Genomic DNA, 17,688 nt, shown 5'->3' with positions numbered 1-17,688 from the left:
ATTTTAATGCTTTCTAACATTCAGCTACCTCAGGTCAATTGTAACAGAATTAACCAGACCAGAAGTGAAGGAGCCGATTCTAAAGTTTTCTTGAGCGGAAGAAAAAAGAATTTTATTAGATGCTGTCTGCTCCAAAAATAATTAAAATGTGTCAATAAATAGTGTTGGTGAAACCAATGTGAATTACTTTTGTGCTGAATAGCAAAAAGTCATGCAATTTGTTCACCTTGTGTTTTAAATTGGGTGTTTACAATCTTGTGATGGATTGGGGCTTGATTATCGATGCTCTCTTCCCTGCTAAGTCATAACATGAGTTATTAGACCAAATCCCTGTCTAGTGGTTTCCATTGGTGTGAAATATGCAATGGTGTTTTATTGAAGAATAGCAGGGGATATATCCCTGATATTGTTATCAGTGCTTGTTTTTCAATCATCATCATCACAAACCAAACAGATTATCGAGTCATTAACATTTTGCTGTTTCATTTATAAAATGTTTGTGGAATACAGATGTTAGTTACTGACGTAGATTCAAACACCACAGAAACAGAACATTACAAGAGAGGCCCATCACTCAATCAGAAATCTTAACAGTGTAATGTTACAGTTATGCACCAGGTGGAGCTCTCGTTACCAACATGGGGAAAAGTGTGGACAATCACTGTGTAAGAAGCAGTAATATTAAATTCTGTTAGTGATCGAGTTTCAGATGTGCATGGATGGCCAACATTACTGTATATAAAGGGTCAACTCACAGTCTGACCTGTGACTGCACAAAAGGCATGTGTTTGAAAACCTGAGCTAAAAGCAATGTCCAATGCTTTGAATTTGCACAAAGAAGGTTTAGGATCAGGTGAAAACCCAGTTTTTACAATTTAACTTGAATCCTTTGTGTCTTAGGGTTCCAAACAAACATGAGGCTAAATTTTACTATGCGCTCAAGGGACACATAAAGGCTGGTACAGCTCATTCCATAGCTGAGCCTTAGCATGATGGGAAGTGATGGACTTGGAGTTTGATAGTTAGATTCTTAATTCCAAGACCCAGGTAATAGGTCATTGGATCCTGGTTCAAATCCTGTCCATGGCAGATGGTGGACTTTGAATTCAATTTTAAAAAATCTGTAGTTAGGGATTTAATGATGACTATGAAACTACTGTTGTATGTCAGGGAAATCTATTTATTTTCCTATTTTTCTTAAAGGAAGGAAACTGTGGGTCTGGCCTACATGTGACTGTTGACCTACAGTAATGTGGTTGTCCTTTGACTGCACTCTGACCCACAATAAAGCTGACCCAGCCAGTGACACCCACATCCAATAAATGATATAGAATCTAATCTGCATGCTTGAGCCTGAGCTAATAGAGGGAGCTGTGTATTTGTCACTTAAACAAGAAAATGTTACTATTAAAACGTTATTTTGTGTAGTTTACAGAATCACAGAATTATTAGAGTGAAAGGAAGCCAATCAGCCCATTGTCCCTGTTTGCACCAGCTGCATTTCCTAGTGCCAATATCCTGCCTTTCCCCAATTGCTTGCATACTATAACTATCAAAAATGACATCCAATGGCCTTTTGAAAGCATCAGTTGATCCAGGCAGTGCATTCCATACCCTAACTCCTTACTGGGAGTTACAAAAGCCTAGTTCACTCCACCCTTGCTTCATGTAAATCTATCCTCTCCCATTCTTGTAACTTGTAAATGTCACCTTATCCGGTCTATCCAGCCTTCTATTGATTTTGATAACCTCAATTTGATGTTCCCTCAGTCTGCTTCTTTCCAGGGACAACTGCCCCAACATTCCAATCTGTCCTTATCGCTGACATTTCTCATTCCTGCAACCATTATTATAAACCGTTTCTGCACTCCCTCAAGCACATTCACATCCATTCTGTGATATGGTGGACACAACTATACGCAGTACTCCTTCCGAAGTCTAAAAGGAGACTTGTCCAAGTTCAAAATCGCCTTGCTCTTGTATATTATGCCTCTTTCAACATGGCCAAGAGCACAGGATGCTTTACTTACTGCCCTCTCCACCTGTTCAGCTCCTTCAATGATCTGTGCATATGTCCCCCAAAATCTCTCTGCTGCTTACCTTTTGAATTGTAAGCCCTATTTTATATTGTCGCTGAGTGTTCTTCCAACTAAAGTGCACCACCTTACAAGTCTCTGCGTTGAACCTCATCTGCCACCTCTCCGTCCGCTCTACAAATCTTTCAATGTTATTTTGAAGTTGCACTACTCACAATTTATAATTCTCCCAAATGCAGTGTCATCTGCAAGCTTGGAAATTCTCCCCTGCATGCCGAGCTCCAGAACATCTGGAAATACAATGGATCCCCAATGCCAAACCTGGGGAACTGCACTACGATCTTTCTTTAGCCTGAAAAATATCAATTAATTATTACTGTTTTTCTGATCTAATTGACAACGTTCAAGCCAATAAGGGGTTTTGTTTGTACAGGCGTGCAGTTAGAAATTAATAATCAATTTCACCCACGATTTTAACTCTTGTCATGTACCCAGACGGTTCTAACTGGAATGTTCAAAGTGGGATTGAAATCATTCCGAGCAACATTCAAAAGCGGGATTAGCTCCTGTGCAGCACAAATACAACAGCAGCATTCCGTTCCTTTTAACCCAAGCTTTCAGCTTTTAATTTCTCCAAAATAGTTCTCACACGTCACAACATCAGAATTGACTGAACACAGGTAGAGAGGTAAAAAAAAACCTCTTCACTTCCCACGTAACTTCCTTCCTTACAGCAGCTAAAACCCATGGCATTCCGCAGTTGCCGCCGGTTTCGAGCTGAAATATAAATTATTCCCCGGGCGGGACACCTGCACTGATGTCTGAAACCCTCTCAAGGACAACACTCTTCCTGCTTCAGGTCTGGAGCTGAAACAGTTTTCGGAACGTTCGGAAACTCTGAAAGATGCAGCAGCTGCTGAAACTGCTTTTCATTTTGCAAACAGCAGTTCGAGGTAAGATGCTCTGCTCAGGACATTGGGATATTCACTCGGCGCTGGCGCCTGGAGGTATAGGATTCCCCCTTTTCGGGTATTTCAGCTTTTCTATATAGTGTGGAACTGCAGAGAGAGCAAGTGAAATATCACCATGTCACTTGGACAATTTTGACACTGTTCAAATATCCACATCATGGTGGTTGGGTTAAACCTCCTGTGTAAAAGTTACATTCCAGTTGAGACGATACTTTGGATACTGATCGTGAATCCTAATGCCGATAGGATTCAGAATATTTAAAGTTCTTTTTTAAGATCTTCAGAAAAAGGGTGGCCTCTCTTTGCAAATTGTTCAAATTGATAGCAGCAGCTTCAGAGAACTGGAAACAAAGATCTCCGAAAGATTTTGAATCTGGTTTCATAAAAAGAAGCAAATTCAGACCAGGAAACTCCCCCCCCCCCCCCCCCCCCCACCATTTAACGCAGAAAACTAGGAAACAAACCATCGCAAATCAGAGAGAAGGCACGTAAAATTATCATGTTTTTCATAGATGATTCAATGGGTAGGAAATTTCAAATGATGATGATGATGGTGAACTGCTTTATTCCATCAGGTGAACCATTCATTGGAGAGGTGACTCAGCCGCGTCTGCTCAGTGTCTTGACAGGAGAATCAGTCACAATTAACTGTACATGGATTTATAATGGAACTAATCATGAATGGATCCATGCTAATTTCCAGAGGGAGCCACTACTGGGAAATAAGAACTCCCGCATTAAGACGCTGACCTGTGTTCGTGATGTTACTCTGGGTAGTTTCAGACGCTGTTTCACATCACTGGAGATTGAAAACGTTTCTTTTGATCATTCTCAGTACAATTATACCTGCATGGTGAAGCTACCGAAAGTCTACCCTCCATTAGAGAGAAGAGGACAAGGAACAAGGTTGCAGATTTACGGTAAAGTATTTACATTACAAGTAACAAATAGAAAAACCAGTGATAGTACTGAGTTTGCATTCATTATGGACACAGCAACATTTGCATCAAGCAATAAGAACATTCAATATCAGACAAAATTATTCAAACAAGTTATTGCTAGCTCAAAAAATGCAGGAAGCATTCATTGCATGTTTGTAATATTGTTCTCTGAATCAAGTTTGTGATATCGCACCACTGTGGAATTAATGGGGATAGATAAAGTTAAAGTTCGTACAACATCAGGTTATAGTCCAACAGGTTTATTTGGAAGCAACATTTAAACCAACACCGGCATCTCCAAATCGTGGAGATATATAGGCCATCACTGATATAAATTTTGCATTTCTGTCACATTCATTACCTATTCTATTCATTCCATAAGGTATTACCTCCCTCGATTTTATGGAAATTCCTTATGCTTTATACCTGTTTATCTTAAGAACATGCTCATGTAGCTTTTCACAACTTTGTCATCCATTGCTTTGCAATTCCATATAAAATTGAATACACCTGAAGTTGTTCCCCTATTTCAAATGAAAACCAATTATATGGAATCAATATTTTTTAAGAAAGCTAGCTAATGTTGAAAATAGAAAGTCAGTTATTCTGTAAAAGAGGTAGATTTATGGTTTGTTTTAAACCCTTCATCAAAACCAAATGACATATCAACAGACTACAAATAAATTGGACAAAGCTGTGATAAACTATAAGGATATATCAAATAGAGATTTCAGCAAGTGATTGTGAGAATTTCTATGTAAAGAATGAAGCTTCAGGCTAAAAAGGGTTTTCGCAGGAATCATACCCGATTTTTTGTACTTAATGATATTATATAATATTGATCTAGACAGAGGAGAGCAATGTCCTAAAGAATAACAAAAAAAAGTGTGCAACAATGTGTCTTATTATGTCACATATGAAATGAGAAACTTAAGTTTGCAGAGAAACAATAAATTTTGAGTATAGCTTTGTTGATATTATTCACAGTCTTTTATGATTCTCAAAAAATTATTTGGGATAATTATTTTCCTCTTGAGTTTCATACCTTGCAGTGTACTATTTGTGTTGTTATTTTTCTGTTAGTTGTTAATTGACACTCCATAAAAATATTTTATTAATTACATTGTCCAAAGTTATTACACAAAAAGCTCATACTCCATTAACCTATCGACTATGTGCTCACTGATCAACCCTACTTCCCAATTCTTCAATGCCAAGAATTCTAAATGTTCATTCCTTTTTTCAAATTCCTCATTGACCAGACCCTCTCTATCTCTGTGATTTTCTCCATCCCAACAACACTCAGATTCTTAGATTTCACTTGTTTACCTTGAGTTGCTTTGCCTCACCATTGGCAGCTGTTTTTTCAACTGCCCAGAATCTGAATTCTAAAAATTTCTCCCCAAACCTCTTATTTCTTAATCTCTCCTCTATTAAAACTCATTCAAAACAAATCTCTTTGGTGAAGCTAATGATCTCTTGTCTTCATAGCTATATGCCTCAGTGTCAAGTATGTCTAGTATTATTCTGTGAGATACATAGGAGTTTTGCTTTATTAAAGATGCTGTATTATTATAAGTGGAAATAATGTGAAAACCCCTATTAAAATCAGTGAAAACACCTGGAAAGAAGCCCACAATATTTGACTCATAATTATGACACGTGAACAAAAAGAACATAAACTCACACACCACCAACTAAACGTTAGCTCAGGACTCTGATGTCACATATAGTTTTGTGTCTTGACCCACTGTTCCATTGGTGACCGATGTGTGATATGTTTTTGGTCTGCAGACCAGTTAGTGCCTCGGATATCCTCTGAAGGCATAGCAACAATGTAAAATTTGAAAGAGACTCTGCCTGACAGACTATCATTGTGCAGTGGGAACCACAAAGAGGGGCAATCGGTGCTCAAAAAGAGATGAAGGGTTGGCTCTATGATGCACCAGGATGAAGCTTGAGCTGGTATTCAGTCACAACAGGGACCCAACTTCCAAAATGGAAGTTGTTCTTTGTAGGGCAGTTAAGGAGTTTCATTGATCAGGCAAGTCGCAATCAGACAAGTAGCAAGTAGCATGTTTAAAAATGCCTTTGATGAGGCAGAACATGCCCGCAAATGGATATACTGTCAAGAGAAATTCTCAGCCTACCTATCTTTGATTTCACTGCCACTAATTTTAACATTTTAGCTCCATTTATTTCTGAAATTGATTTTGCCATATTTTTAAGAATTGGTGTGAAAAGAAAATTTTCAACTGTTAGTTACATACTAATCAATAAATGCTGTCTTCAGTTAACACACAATATACCAAATGATTGTACTGATATATAGTAAATATATTAGATTTATTAGTTAAAAATCTTGTGTACAGGAGGTGAATGCTATTAAATTTGCAGTAATTTAATTAAAGTTGAATTCTACTAAAGGACAGATTTTTTTTCAACACTAAGTAACATTGATGAAGCCTTATATATAACATGTGATACTGAGGAAAATTGTAAATTACACATAATTTCTGTCCAATGATATTATTGAGTGGAAGCCAGTAGCAGTATCATGAAGATTTCCAATAGCTTCAGTGTCTTCAGCTCTAACTTCTCCAAGTGGCCTTGGACATTCCTGTATGTGTGCCTGTTGTTGATGTCACTACAGTAGAACTACAGTATGTAGCCCCAGGGAAATGGGCCCAAAACAGCTGTTCATAGGCAAAAATGTAACATGAAAAAATGTAATAAAGAGTGACTGAAATATACAATCGGCAATTTTGGAAGTATGTTACATTGACCTGGTGTTAATCTCAGCAAGGAATCTGAAAATACGCTGATCAACATAAACTCATTTAGAACAAGCTTCTGCTGTTATTAATGCACTATTGAGTTGTCTTACTGTGGCATGACAGTTACCTTATAAGTAAAATAGAGGATAGGGATGTGGTATGTGAGTCATTCTGACCAGACAATTGCTATCAAAAAATTGCACTGAAAGCTCCTGACACAGCAGCAAGGTAAAATGATATTAATGTAATTCTCTAACAGACATTTTGATTTTTGATTCCTTTAATCTAGACAAAAAGCTACTTAACTACAGATGTGACACTATTTTACCAAAATGACAAATTGTGTTTCTTTTCTTCTCTATTTCAGAAATGCCTGAAATTTCCATTATTGGTGGTAGTTTGGTTGCTGGACAAAAGTCTGTTCTGACCTGCTCTGCCCAGGGGTTGTACTCTGAGAACATCTCCTTTACCTGGACCTGTAATAGAATAAACATGATGACAAACATCCCTGTCCTAACCTCGAAAGGAATGGTTAATGGTAAACCTAATGCTATTGGCAAATTTGAGATCATCCCTCAAGTGACTGACCATGGAACTGTCTGTACATGTCAGATAAATCATGTTACTTTCAAACAGCCATTAACAGAACGGATCAAACTAGATGTTAAGTGTGAGTATGATCTTTAGTATTGTTACCATTTCACAAAAGGTAATGATAAATATATTTACTTTAGATTTTGTCTTCCTCTTTTTATCTCCTCATCAGTCTCTGCTTACAACTGTGCCATGCCCTATACTGTATTGTGAATTTCCCCCGTGTCCTTTTGTCTGTGGTTCCAGATCAAGTCCCTTCACACTGTTTTGCCTTGTACTAAAGTATTTCTGAATATGCCTTCCATCACCTGACCCATCAAAAATGCCAGTGTAACAGCATAGTGCTTATCACCAAATTTCAGTAATGTCTGTCCACTCACATCTCTGGTATGTTTTGCCCTTTATCTTTACTACCCCTCTTATCTATCCTGTAAAAGCTCCATGCTCTCTCACCTTTCAAACCTCCACTTATTTTATTGAAACAGAGAAAACAGGAACAAGAGCTTGCTTTGCCATTCAATAATCCCTTCAAAAGCTTTTTGCACTGAGCAGCTTCTCATCTTTGATGATTTTGACCTTCATCGCATTCTTGACCTTTCTCCACTGATTTCACTGCCCTCATGTTGTCTGTTAGCCTTTCAATCTCTATATATTCCACAATCCATATTCACAGTTGCCAGTCACACTTTCCTGTCTTATGCAACCTCCATATTTCCCTATCTCAATCACAGGCAATGTAATCTCATATTATTTGCTTGTCCTGCACAATATGTACACCTTATTCCACTTCCAGTCTGGTAACCCAATCCTTCTTTTATGGAGAAACGTACACTTCAGGTATTGCAATGGCAGTTCCAACTCCTCATTGTCCAAACTTTGTCCTTACATTATTTATCTACTTATGCAGCCAAAAATCTGATCAGTTATTCCTTCATCTATGCCTTTGATGGTTATCTTCCCAATACTGTTTCCCACCTTGGTGGTTTCTACAAAGCACCTTCACTGCTTTAAATCCAAAAGGTACAGGTACAAACACATATAATGCACAATTTGTTCAGCTATTCATTGTTAAATGTGATGTCATCACCATTTCTCAATAACCTACATGTCTTCCAATTCCCTTTCTTCTCCATCAAACTATGTCCATCTTTCATATTGCTCTTTGTTTGAACTTTTTCAATTGGGTTCCAATGCCACAGCATGGAATTAAGCCGAATGACAGTCACAAATAACATCTTTTGTATCTCTCACTCTGGTGTACTCCTCGACTTCAACCTTGTCAACCTTCATGAAGCATGTGACAGCAGTCGGCCACGCTAGACTCCTCAAATAGCTTTCCTCTTTTAGCTAAGTTAGTGTAACTGCCTTCACTTATGCTCACTTGTATCTGTTCTACACCATTAGTTCTGGTATTCTCATGAAGCTATCTTTGAATCTCTCCTATCTCTCACCGACACCGCTGACATTATCCTGAGAAACAATGTTAACTTCATATGCATGCTAACAATATCTAAATTTGTATTGCCATCACTCATCTAACTGCCCCATGTCCATTTTTCTTTAGTGGTCTACATATCTGAGCTCCAGTTCTGAAAGGGCTACAATAACCTCGAATTAAAAATTTGAAAGACCTGATTCCAAGTTTATTAAATTCCATCTATCTTCCCTGATCATTGCCTCATTTTGTTCTATTTTATGCTGACAAGAGTCAGCAGTGCACTCCTGTATCCTTTCCATCAGAATGACATCTTACTCACAGACTGATAATATTGTCAATCTCTACTATATTTCTATCCTAACCACACCAAGTTCCACACTCCCACAGTGTCACTGCTTACTGACTTGCATTGGTTTCTAATCCACCAATCTCTTGATTTTAAAATTCTCATCCTTGCATTCCACTGACTCCGCAGCCTTGTTTCACCCCAGCTTTACAATCTCTTACAGCTCTACATCCCTCTAACTTTACCCTCTCCAACCCATAATTGATGCAAAGTCTGCAAGATCACAGAATCATAGAGTCATGCAATACAGAAGAGGGCTTCCATCAAGTCTGCACGAACAAAAAAAGATCTATGCTAAATCTTAATTCATCCCACTTTCCAGCATGAGATCAATAGCCTGGAATGTTTGAAATTTCAAGTGCTCATCCAAATACTTTTTCAAAGTGCTTTACAAGATTATCTACCTCAACTGCCCTCCCAGGTAGTGCATTCCAGGCTTCCACTACCTTCTGGTAAAAACAAAAATTCCTCAAATCCCCTCTGCATATTGCCGAAAAAATGATCCCCTTCTTACTAACATTTTAACTAATCTGAACAGCTGCTTTCTATCTGTCCTGTCACTGCCCCTCATAATCTAGCTAGTGTGCTTCCAATTAAACCTGTTGGACTGTAACCTGGTGTTGTGTGATTTTTAACTTTGTACACCCCAGTCCAACACCGGCATCTCCAAATCATGACCTCATAATCTGATACACCTTATATATCTTGTAGCTGTTAAAGTGTGGAATTCCCTCCATGGACACCCCCATCTCTCTTTCTCTCTCTCCCCTTTAAGATAATCCTGTCAGTCTGAACACATTTTTGGGTATTGTTCGTTATACTTTCTTCCTTGGCTCAGTCGTTATGTTTGTCTGACTGGACATCTGTGAAGCAATTTGAAATGTTTTCCTTTTATAGATGTGTTATGTCGATGAAGAATTTTGTTAATTGGCCAGAATGTATCTGCATGTGTGAGAGTTATTATTTATACAAAAAATTAAGTTTGTATTTTCTTTACGTATAGATGGGCCACTGGAACCAACAATAATGTACAAGTTGAAAGACAGTGACCCTTACCATCTAAAGGCCAATAACAGTGTAACTGTCCCCAGTAACTCACCTGTGGAACTGAGATGCTCTGTGGATAGTAATCCAGTCGCCACTGTAATCTGGCTGAAGAATGGAGAAATTTTAACTCCTATGGTAGAAAACGTAATTCGATTAAACAGTTCGATATTAATGATACCACACTTCCAGTCTAAAGATTCAGGAGTCTATTGGTGTGTAGCAAATAATAGCTACGGCTGGAGAAATGGCAGTGTTTCGTTGATGGCTTTTCAGAACGGTAAGAATCCATGTACTAATGCAGGTGTAAAGCTTGTGATGATTGTTACAGAATAATTAATTTTACGAAATGGGAGCACAGATTGATTATAGTTAAGATTTTCTTTATTGATTTCAGAATTTGAAAAATTGAAATATTCATTTACTTAAAGCTGCAGTAAATAATACTGCAGATGGTTAAATACTTACAAATTAATAAAAATTGACTGTGAATCAATCTATTTTAGCTGTCTGTTTTTTCTGCAGTGCTTTGGAATGTAGTGCAAAGAAAATAGACAACTAATATGATGCAGTTTTATCCATTAACTGCATTTAGGCATAAAACTTGCAATGTTTTCTGAAGAAAATGACAATGTTTTGTCAAACAAAAATTTAAAGTTTGTAACCTTATAACATTCTCAGAAATGTATCCAACCATTTCAAAGATTATACATGATGTTTACATTTTATGTCTGTTGCCATTCATCATTACTTTATTTTTAATTATTATTTCATTCACAGATCATTTGTTGCTTTACATTCTATCTTCACTCGGTGTTATTGGATTACTCGGTATAATAGCAATATACGTTTGTCTGATCTGGAAGAGACAATTGAAAGGTAAACTTAAAGTAAGTCTTTGGTTTTGGTGTTAACCTTACCATTGACATCAATAGCGAGCTGTAAAAGAATGTGGTTTTCACTAGCCAGTGTGACAATAGTCCTTTGTAGTCATGTGTTTGTAAGTGTTCTTGCTCCCTATGTTATTTTACATGTTCCATTCTCTTCACCATCTCATTTATTCTTTTCAAATAAGGCTAAGCTTTACAGATCTTTTACTAACATTTGAGCCAGACTTTCATTTGTGGGTCGGGTGTAAAAAAGCAGGCAAAGCCCCAGCTCTGAATCTAACCTTTAATGCCATGCATTTCTGATTTTTGCTCTGGGGATGTCGGCTGGTTGGGAATTAGGCTGGGTTTCCCAGGAAGAGGTTGCAATTCTTGAGTTGGACTGGGCAGAAAGCCTGCCCGAAGGATGCTGTTGTTGCCAGCATTTAAAGATGGAGTTTGACACATAAAATATCTCTTCTGTTTACCACAGCCCACCCCCATCATCCCTGACAGTCTGAGCCCCACCCATGCCATTCTTTGCAACCTAATGCCCTCTACCAATATTTGATGGCTTTCCTTTCCAAGAGTTCCAAGTTCATGCTTACTTCCATCCACCACTTTTTCCCTCTTTTACAATCATGTCAGTCTTGACCATCCACAATGCCCATGCCCAAAGGGAAAATGTAATATTATTACTTAAAGTTCAATGTCAAAGATTACACTGTAGTTAGAAAAGCACTCACACTAATGAAACTATATTTTAACGCACCTTGACAGGTTAATCCTTGTCGAACTCCTCATCACTTCTTGAAACTTGTTGACATATCTGGGACATTTTGACAGGTTGACACCTTTTGCTAGGTTGGCACTTCTTGATGCCTGCTGACAGCTCTAGACACTAATTGACATCCCTTAACAATTCTTTATGAACCTTTGATGCACACTTTCCTCCCCTGCTGATATTCCCAAAGGACTCCTGACACCTACCCCAATGACCAAAGGATCCCTGACTCCACATCTAAGGTGTCGACAGTCCATAACTGTAAGGTGTATCTCAGTTCTCCAAAGGTGAAATCATGGCTATCTAAAGGGACTACACTGAGAGCACATATATACGCTCTCATGGTCAGCTTCTACAGTCTGGGTCCCATATTTCACTGACTCCAAATTTCTATTTCAGTAAGGCATCTGGTTATTTAAATGCCCAGCTGCTTCCAGAATCTGCATAAGCATGGTCACTGAACTGAGGCCACTCTGTCACCTGGAGAGATGAGCAGTAATAGATTTGAGTGCAGTACTTGTGATGGCAGGCTGCTTCAGCCAGACATACTGGCACTGGAGTGTGTCCAGCAGAGATTCACAAGGATAATCCCTGGAATGGTAGGCCTAACATACGATGAACGGCTGAGGATCCTGGGATTGTATTTGTTATAGTTCAGAAGGTTGAGGGGAGATCTAATATAAACTTACAAATTAATGCATAGCTTAGAAAGGATGGACTCAGGGAAATCGTTTCCGTCAGGCGGGGAGACTAGGACCCGTGGGCACAGCCTTTGAATTAGAGGGGGTCAATTTAAAACAGAAATGAGGAGACATTTCTTCAGCCAGAGAGTGATGGGCCTGTGGAATTCACTGGCATGAAGCGCAGTGGAGGCCAGGACGTTAAATGTCTTCAAGGCAGAGATTAATAAATTCTTAATCTCGCTAGGAATTAAGGGATACAGGGAGAGTGTGAGTAATTGGCGTTGAAATGCCCATCAGCCATCATTGGCAGAGTGGACTGGATGGGCCGAATGGCCTTGCTTCCACTCCTATTTCTTACGGTCATGGTCTTCTTTCATTTTCGGCACATCAGAAATGCTCACTAACGTGCCGAAAATCTCATCCTCTGAATGTCATCACTTGTGTTATAGCTATTGAAACCTGAGTGATTATTTGCTAGACCAGAAAATGAAGTGATAAATTGAATTGTTGACAAAATGAGAAATACCAAATGATTTTTGCAAATACTGTATAGTAACATTTTCTATTATTTACAAATTATTTTGCAGCCATGGTTGGACTATGGTGCAAGAAGTGGCTCTGACCATGCGCCAATTTACTTTTATTTCAGTAACTTTCAAACTTAATTCATGGGTTAGGGGCATTGCTGGCTGCATCAGCATTTCTTACCTCTCCCTAAATGCCCTTGAGAAAGTGATAGTCACTGCCTTCTTGAACCACTGCAGTCCATTTGATGTAGGGTGATCCACAATACCGTCATGGAAGGAGTTCCGGAATTTTGACCCAGCCAAACAACGATATATTTCCAAGTGAATTGAATTGAGCTGAATGAACTTTATTGTCATAGGTACTCAAATGTTTACAGTGAAAAGGTAACAGTCGTCACATTACAGCAATATCTTCGGTACAAAGATACCTAGGTACAAATACTTAAGATCAAATTCTTAGAAAACAAAAAAAATTAGAAAAGTAAAGAAATAAATAGTGCAGCATTACAGGCCATAGGGATAAATTAGAAAAATAATGAAGTAAGGACAATAAGCAGCTTGAAGGAGAACCTGCAGGGACTGATGGTTTTCCCTTTTCCCTTAGAAAGTGTAGTTTAAAAAGCCTTGGTGAATTTCTGCAGGGCGTCTTGGGGTAGATGGGTACACACTGCCGCTACCGAGCATTGCTGGTGGAGAGAATGTGTGCTTGTGGATGTGGTGCTGATCAAAGTGGGCTGCTTTGGCCTGGATATTGTCAAACTCTTCATGTGAGAGAGGTGCACTCATTCCAGGAAAATGGAGAGTACTCCATCACACTCCTGACTTGTGCTTTATAAATAGTGTACGGGCTTCAGGAAGTCAGGAGTTACTCGCTGCAGGATTCCTAGTCTCTGATGTGCTCTCGTAGCCACAGTATTTTTAGGGTGAATCTAGCTCAATTTCTGAACAAAGATAACCACCAGGATGTTGATATTTTATATTCTCTAATATTCAACCAGAAGTGATACTACATGGACATTTAACATAAAAGAGTCAAAAGGATGGAAGGTTCACATGATGCAGAGGGAATCTGCAAAAGTTGCATTAAAGGCTTTAACAATACAGTAAAGACATCAGTCAAGGCCATTGTGTAGGATGACTGGAGGGTAAAAGAAAACGTGCCCTCTATGATAATGAAGTTAAAGCTGTAATTAATATTACACGTATTTCAGTTGTTGATTAATGACTAGAAGTAAAACATGGGATCAAATTTCTGATAGGAGTTAACCAGTTATCCAAAGGATTGTCAAATAAAAACAAAATATTTCACATTCTGGAAATTTGAAATAAAAAACAAAACAACTCAACAGGTCTGGCAACATCTGTAGAGAGAAAAACAGAGTTAATGTTTCGAGTTCAAAAACGTTTTGAACAAGTATCTTTGAACTTGAAACATTAATTCTTTCTCCACAAATGCTTCTAAACCTGCTGAGTTTCTCAAGCAATTTCTGCTTTTATATTTAAAGGAGAGTGCATTACAGTGCAACTAAAGTTCAAAGTGGAATTTTTTATTGTTGTACATCGGAAATTATTTAACTTTAATTTATGTCATAATTGTTCTTTTATATTTGTTATTAATTTTCCTCGCTTGATTAAGATCCCAATACACTGTCCTACATACACTTCCTGTTCTCAGTACTGACAATGTATCTAAATCAAAACTTACCACTTCAAAACCTCACAAGTGTGGAATGTCTTACCTCCCTTTGCATTTCTTTTCTCCTACAATTTACTGACTTTTGTAACCAAAGTGTGGTGTCATCTGACCACTGTTTCTTGATATTTCTCATTCTCTTTCAGACCTTTGCAAAATTTAAATCATGACCTTCTAAAAATTAAAGATGTCCAAATGACACTTGCACCCATGAAACCTCAACTTCATTAACAGTTTACACATTTGTATCCTTTTGTGAACTACTTTAATGAGCTCATTAACCTTTTGTACATAGAGTGGTATAATGCCAACATGGAGACAATCGACAAAGACTTGTCAGACTCATACACTGAGTATTTGTCCATAAACATCAGCATTTAGGTTTATCCCTGCTCAGTGATTGACAGATGGAAAACATTGCCACTAATTGGGGAAATGAAAGACTATTTTAATTATGTGATACAATATATTTAATATTCTTTCTATTATGTTTTTGAAATTTGGATATTAAAATGGAGGCAGGTTGATTGTTTTTCTTAAAAAGGCTAGAAAGTCAAATTGGAACTGTGAAGTCAATACATGAGTTCCCAGGAAGAATGGAATTGCACTGGAGTCGCAATCCCTGTCATGTTAATGGATTTTTTTTTTACATTGTTGGATTTATAACTTGTACAGTAAGAATATTGAGATAGTTCATCTAGTTTTGTCTTCAGAACTGAAGGTTGCAAGCTTAGTTCAGAAGAACTCAGAACTCAGTTCTGAAAAGAACAGTTTTTCTCCTAAAAGCAGAGCAGCTTTTCGGTTCATTTCAGGGAAACCCTTTACCTCAGCAGAAGTGATTTTTAGTCTGCAGAATTTTCAAGTTGTGGAAGTTGGATCCAGATTGGCAATGTGTTAGAAATGAAAGAATTTGAACAGAGAGAAGTTCACGTGAGGAGATTTGGAAAGGAATCATTAAAAGAAAGGCCTTAACTGTTCAAGGGAAAGAAATTTGAAAGAATCAGTTGTTTAAAATGCAAAATATTAAGAAAAGAGTGATATTTATCTAGAATTAAGTCTCTGTTACCAATGTCACTGTATACAAATTGAAACTTTCTTTTGTTGTCATGACCTTTCTGTCATAGCGTCAGAGTCATAGCATGGAAACAGACCCTTCAATCCAACCTGTCCATGCTGACCAGATATTCTAAACTAATCTAGTCCCAAATGCCAGCATTTGGCCCATATCCATCTAACCTCTTCCTATTCATATGCCCATCCCAATGCCTTTTAAATATTGCAATTGTACCACCTCCTCTGGCAGCTCATTTCATACACGCACCACCCTCTGCAGGAAAAAGCTGCCCATTAAGTCCCTTTTAAAATTTTCCCCTCTTATTTTAAACTTATACCGTCTAATTTTGGACTCCCCCAGACTGGGAAAAGACCCTGGCTATCCATGCCCCTCATGATTTTATAAACTTCTATAAGGTCACCCCTCAGCCTTCAATGTTCTAGGAAAAATAGTCTTAATCTATTCAATGTCTTCCTATAGCTTGAACCCTCCAACCCTGGCAACATCCTTGTAATTTTTCTCTTTCAAGTATCACATCTTTCCTATAGCAAGGAGAACAGAATTGAATGCAATTTTCCAAAAGTGGCCTGTACAGCTGCAACGTGACCTCTCAACTCCTATACTCAATGTACTGACCAATACCGGCAATCATACCAAAAATCTTCTTCACTATCCTACCTACCTGCAACTACACTTTCAAGGAGCTATGAACCCTCATTCCAAGGTATCTTTGTTCGGCAACACTCTCCAGGACCTTACCATTAAGTGTATAAGTCTGCCGTGATTTGCCCTATCAAAATGCAGTATTTGACATTTATCTAAATAAAACCATCTGACACTCATTAGCTCATTTGCATAACTCTTCAAGGTCCCATTATACACGGAGGTAACCTTCTTCGCTGTCCACTCCGCTATCAGTTTTGGTGTCATCTGCAAACTAACTAATCATTCTTCTTATATTTGCATCCAAATCATTTATATAAGTGACCAAAAGGCAGTATATTCAGTACCAATCCTTGCTGCATACCGTTGGTCACAGGCATCCAGTGCGAAAAGCAACCCTCCACTGCCAGACTCTGTCTCCTACCATCGAGCCAGTTATGTATCCAAAAGACTAGTTTTCCCTGTATTCCATGTGGTCTGACCTTGCTAACCAGTCTACCATATGGACCTTTGTCAAACACATTACTAAAGTCCATATCGACAATATCCATCACTCTGCCTTCATCAATCTTCTTTGACACTTCTTCAAAAAACTCAATCAAGTTAATGAAACACGATTTGCCACACACAAAGCCATGCTGACTATCCCTAAGTAGTCCTTGTCTTTCCAAATATATGTAAATCCTGCCCTTCAGAGTCCCCCACAACACCACCATTGACATCAGGCTCACCTTACCACATTTTTTCAATAATGGCACCACTATAGTCAACCTCTAGTCTTCCAGCACCTCACCTTTGACTATTGAGATCCAAATTTCTCTGCCAAGACGCTCAGCAATCACTTCCTTAGCTTCCCACAAAGTTCTAGGGAAAACATGATCAGGTGCTGGGGATTTATCCACCTTTATGCATTTTAAGATGTCCAATACCTCCTACTCTGTAACATGGACAGTTTCAAGATATCACTTTTTATTTATCCAAGTTCGCTATCTTCCATATCTTTCTCCATTGTAAACACTGAGTCTTCAATATGTATACATACACAAAGCTTCTTTTTCTCATTTTTTTGTTAATAAAGTTATATTCTGTTATTAAAGTATATCTGCAATCTTGTGTGGATATATTTCAGTGACTAACCACCATGTTCACAAACTGCAAAAGTCAAATAAATGAGCTATCATGTCAGGTTTTATCCTGGAATCCAACTTGCCCAATATTAACATCAGCTAAGATTACAACAATAAGAATAAATAATTTCAAATTGACAAAAT

General features: G+C 38.1%; 1 protein-coding gene across 2 annotated transcripts in view; it reads left to right on the top strand.

Annotated features, from left to right (window-relative positions):
- The first annotated feature begins 2,523 nt into the window (after positions 1-2,523).
- The window catches only part of LOC122540704, a 55,861-nt gene continuing 40,696 nt past the window's right edge, over positions 2,524-17,688 (top strand). Inside the window, exons 1-5 of one of the 2 annotated variants that reach the window (XM_043676822.1) lie at positions 2,524-2,989; positions 3,583-3,927; positions 7,093-7,395; positions 10,107-10,427; positions 10,928-11,026. In XM_043676822.1, coding sequence (XP_043532757.1) covers positions 2,941-2,989; positions 3,583-3,927; positions 7,093-7,395; positions 10,107-10,427; positions 10,928-11,026 — 1,117 coding nt within the window. In that variant the 5' untranslated portion in view covers positions 2,524-2,940. The remainder of the gene's footprint in view (positions 2,990-3,582; positions 3,928-7,092; positions 7,396-10,106; positions 10,428-10,927; positions 11,027-17,688) is intronic. The other variant, XM_043676823.1, reaches the window with a different exon arrangement.

The sequence above is a fragment of the Chiloscyllium plagiosum genome, chromosome 35 (assembly GCF_004010195.1).
Source record: "Chiloscyllium plagiosum isolate BGI_BamShark_2017 chromosome 35, ASM401019v2, whole genome shotgun sequence".
Taxonomy (NCBI): domain Eukaryota; kingdom Metazoa; phylum Chordata; class Chondrichthyes; order Orectolobiformes; family Hemiscylliidae; genus Chiloscyllium; species Chiloscyllium plagiosum.
The sequence above is the reverse complement of the archived record's forward strand: the minus strand, read 5'-3'. Positions and strand labels throughout refer to the sequence as shown.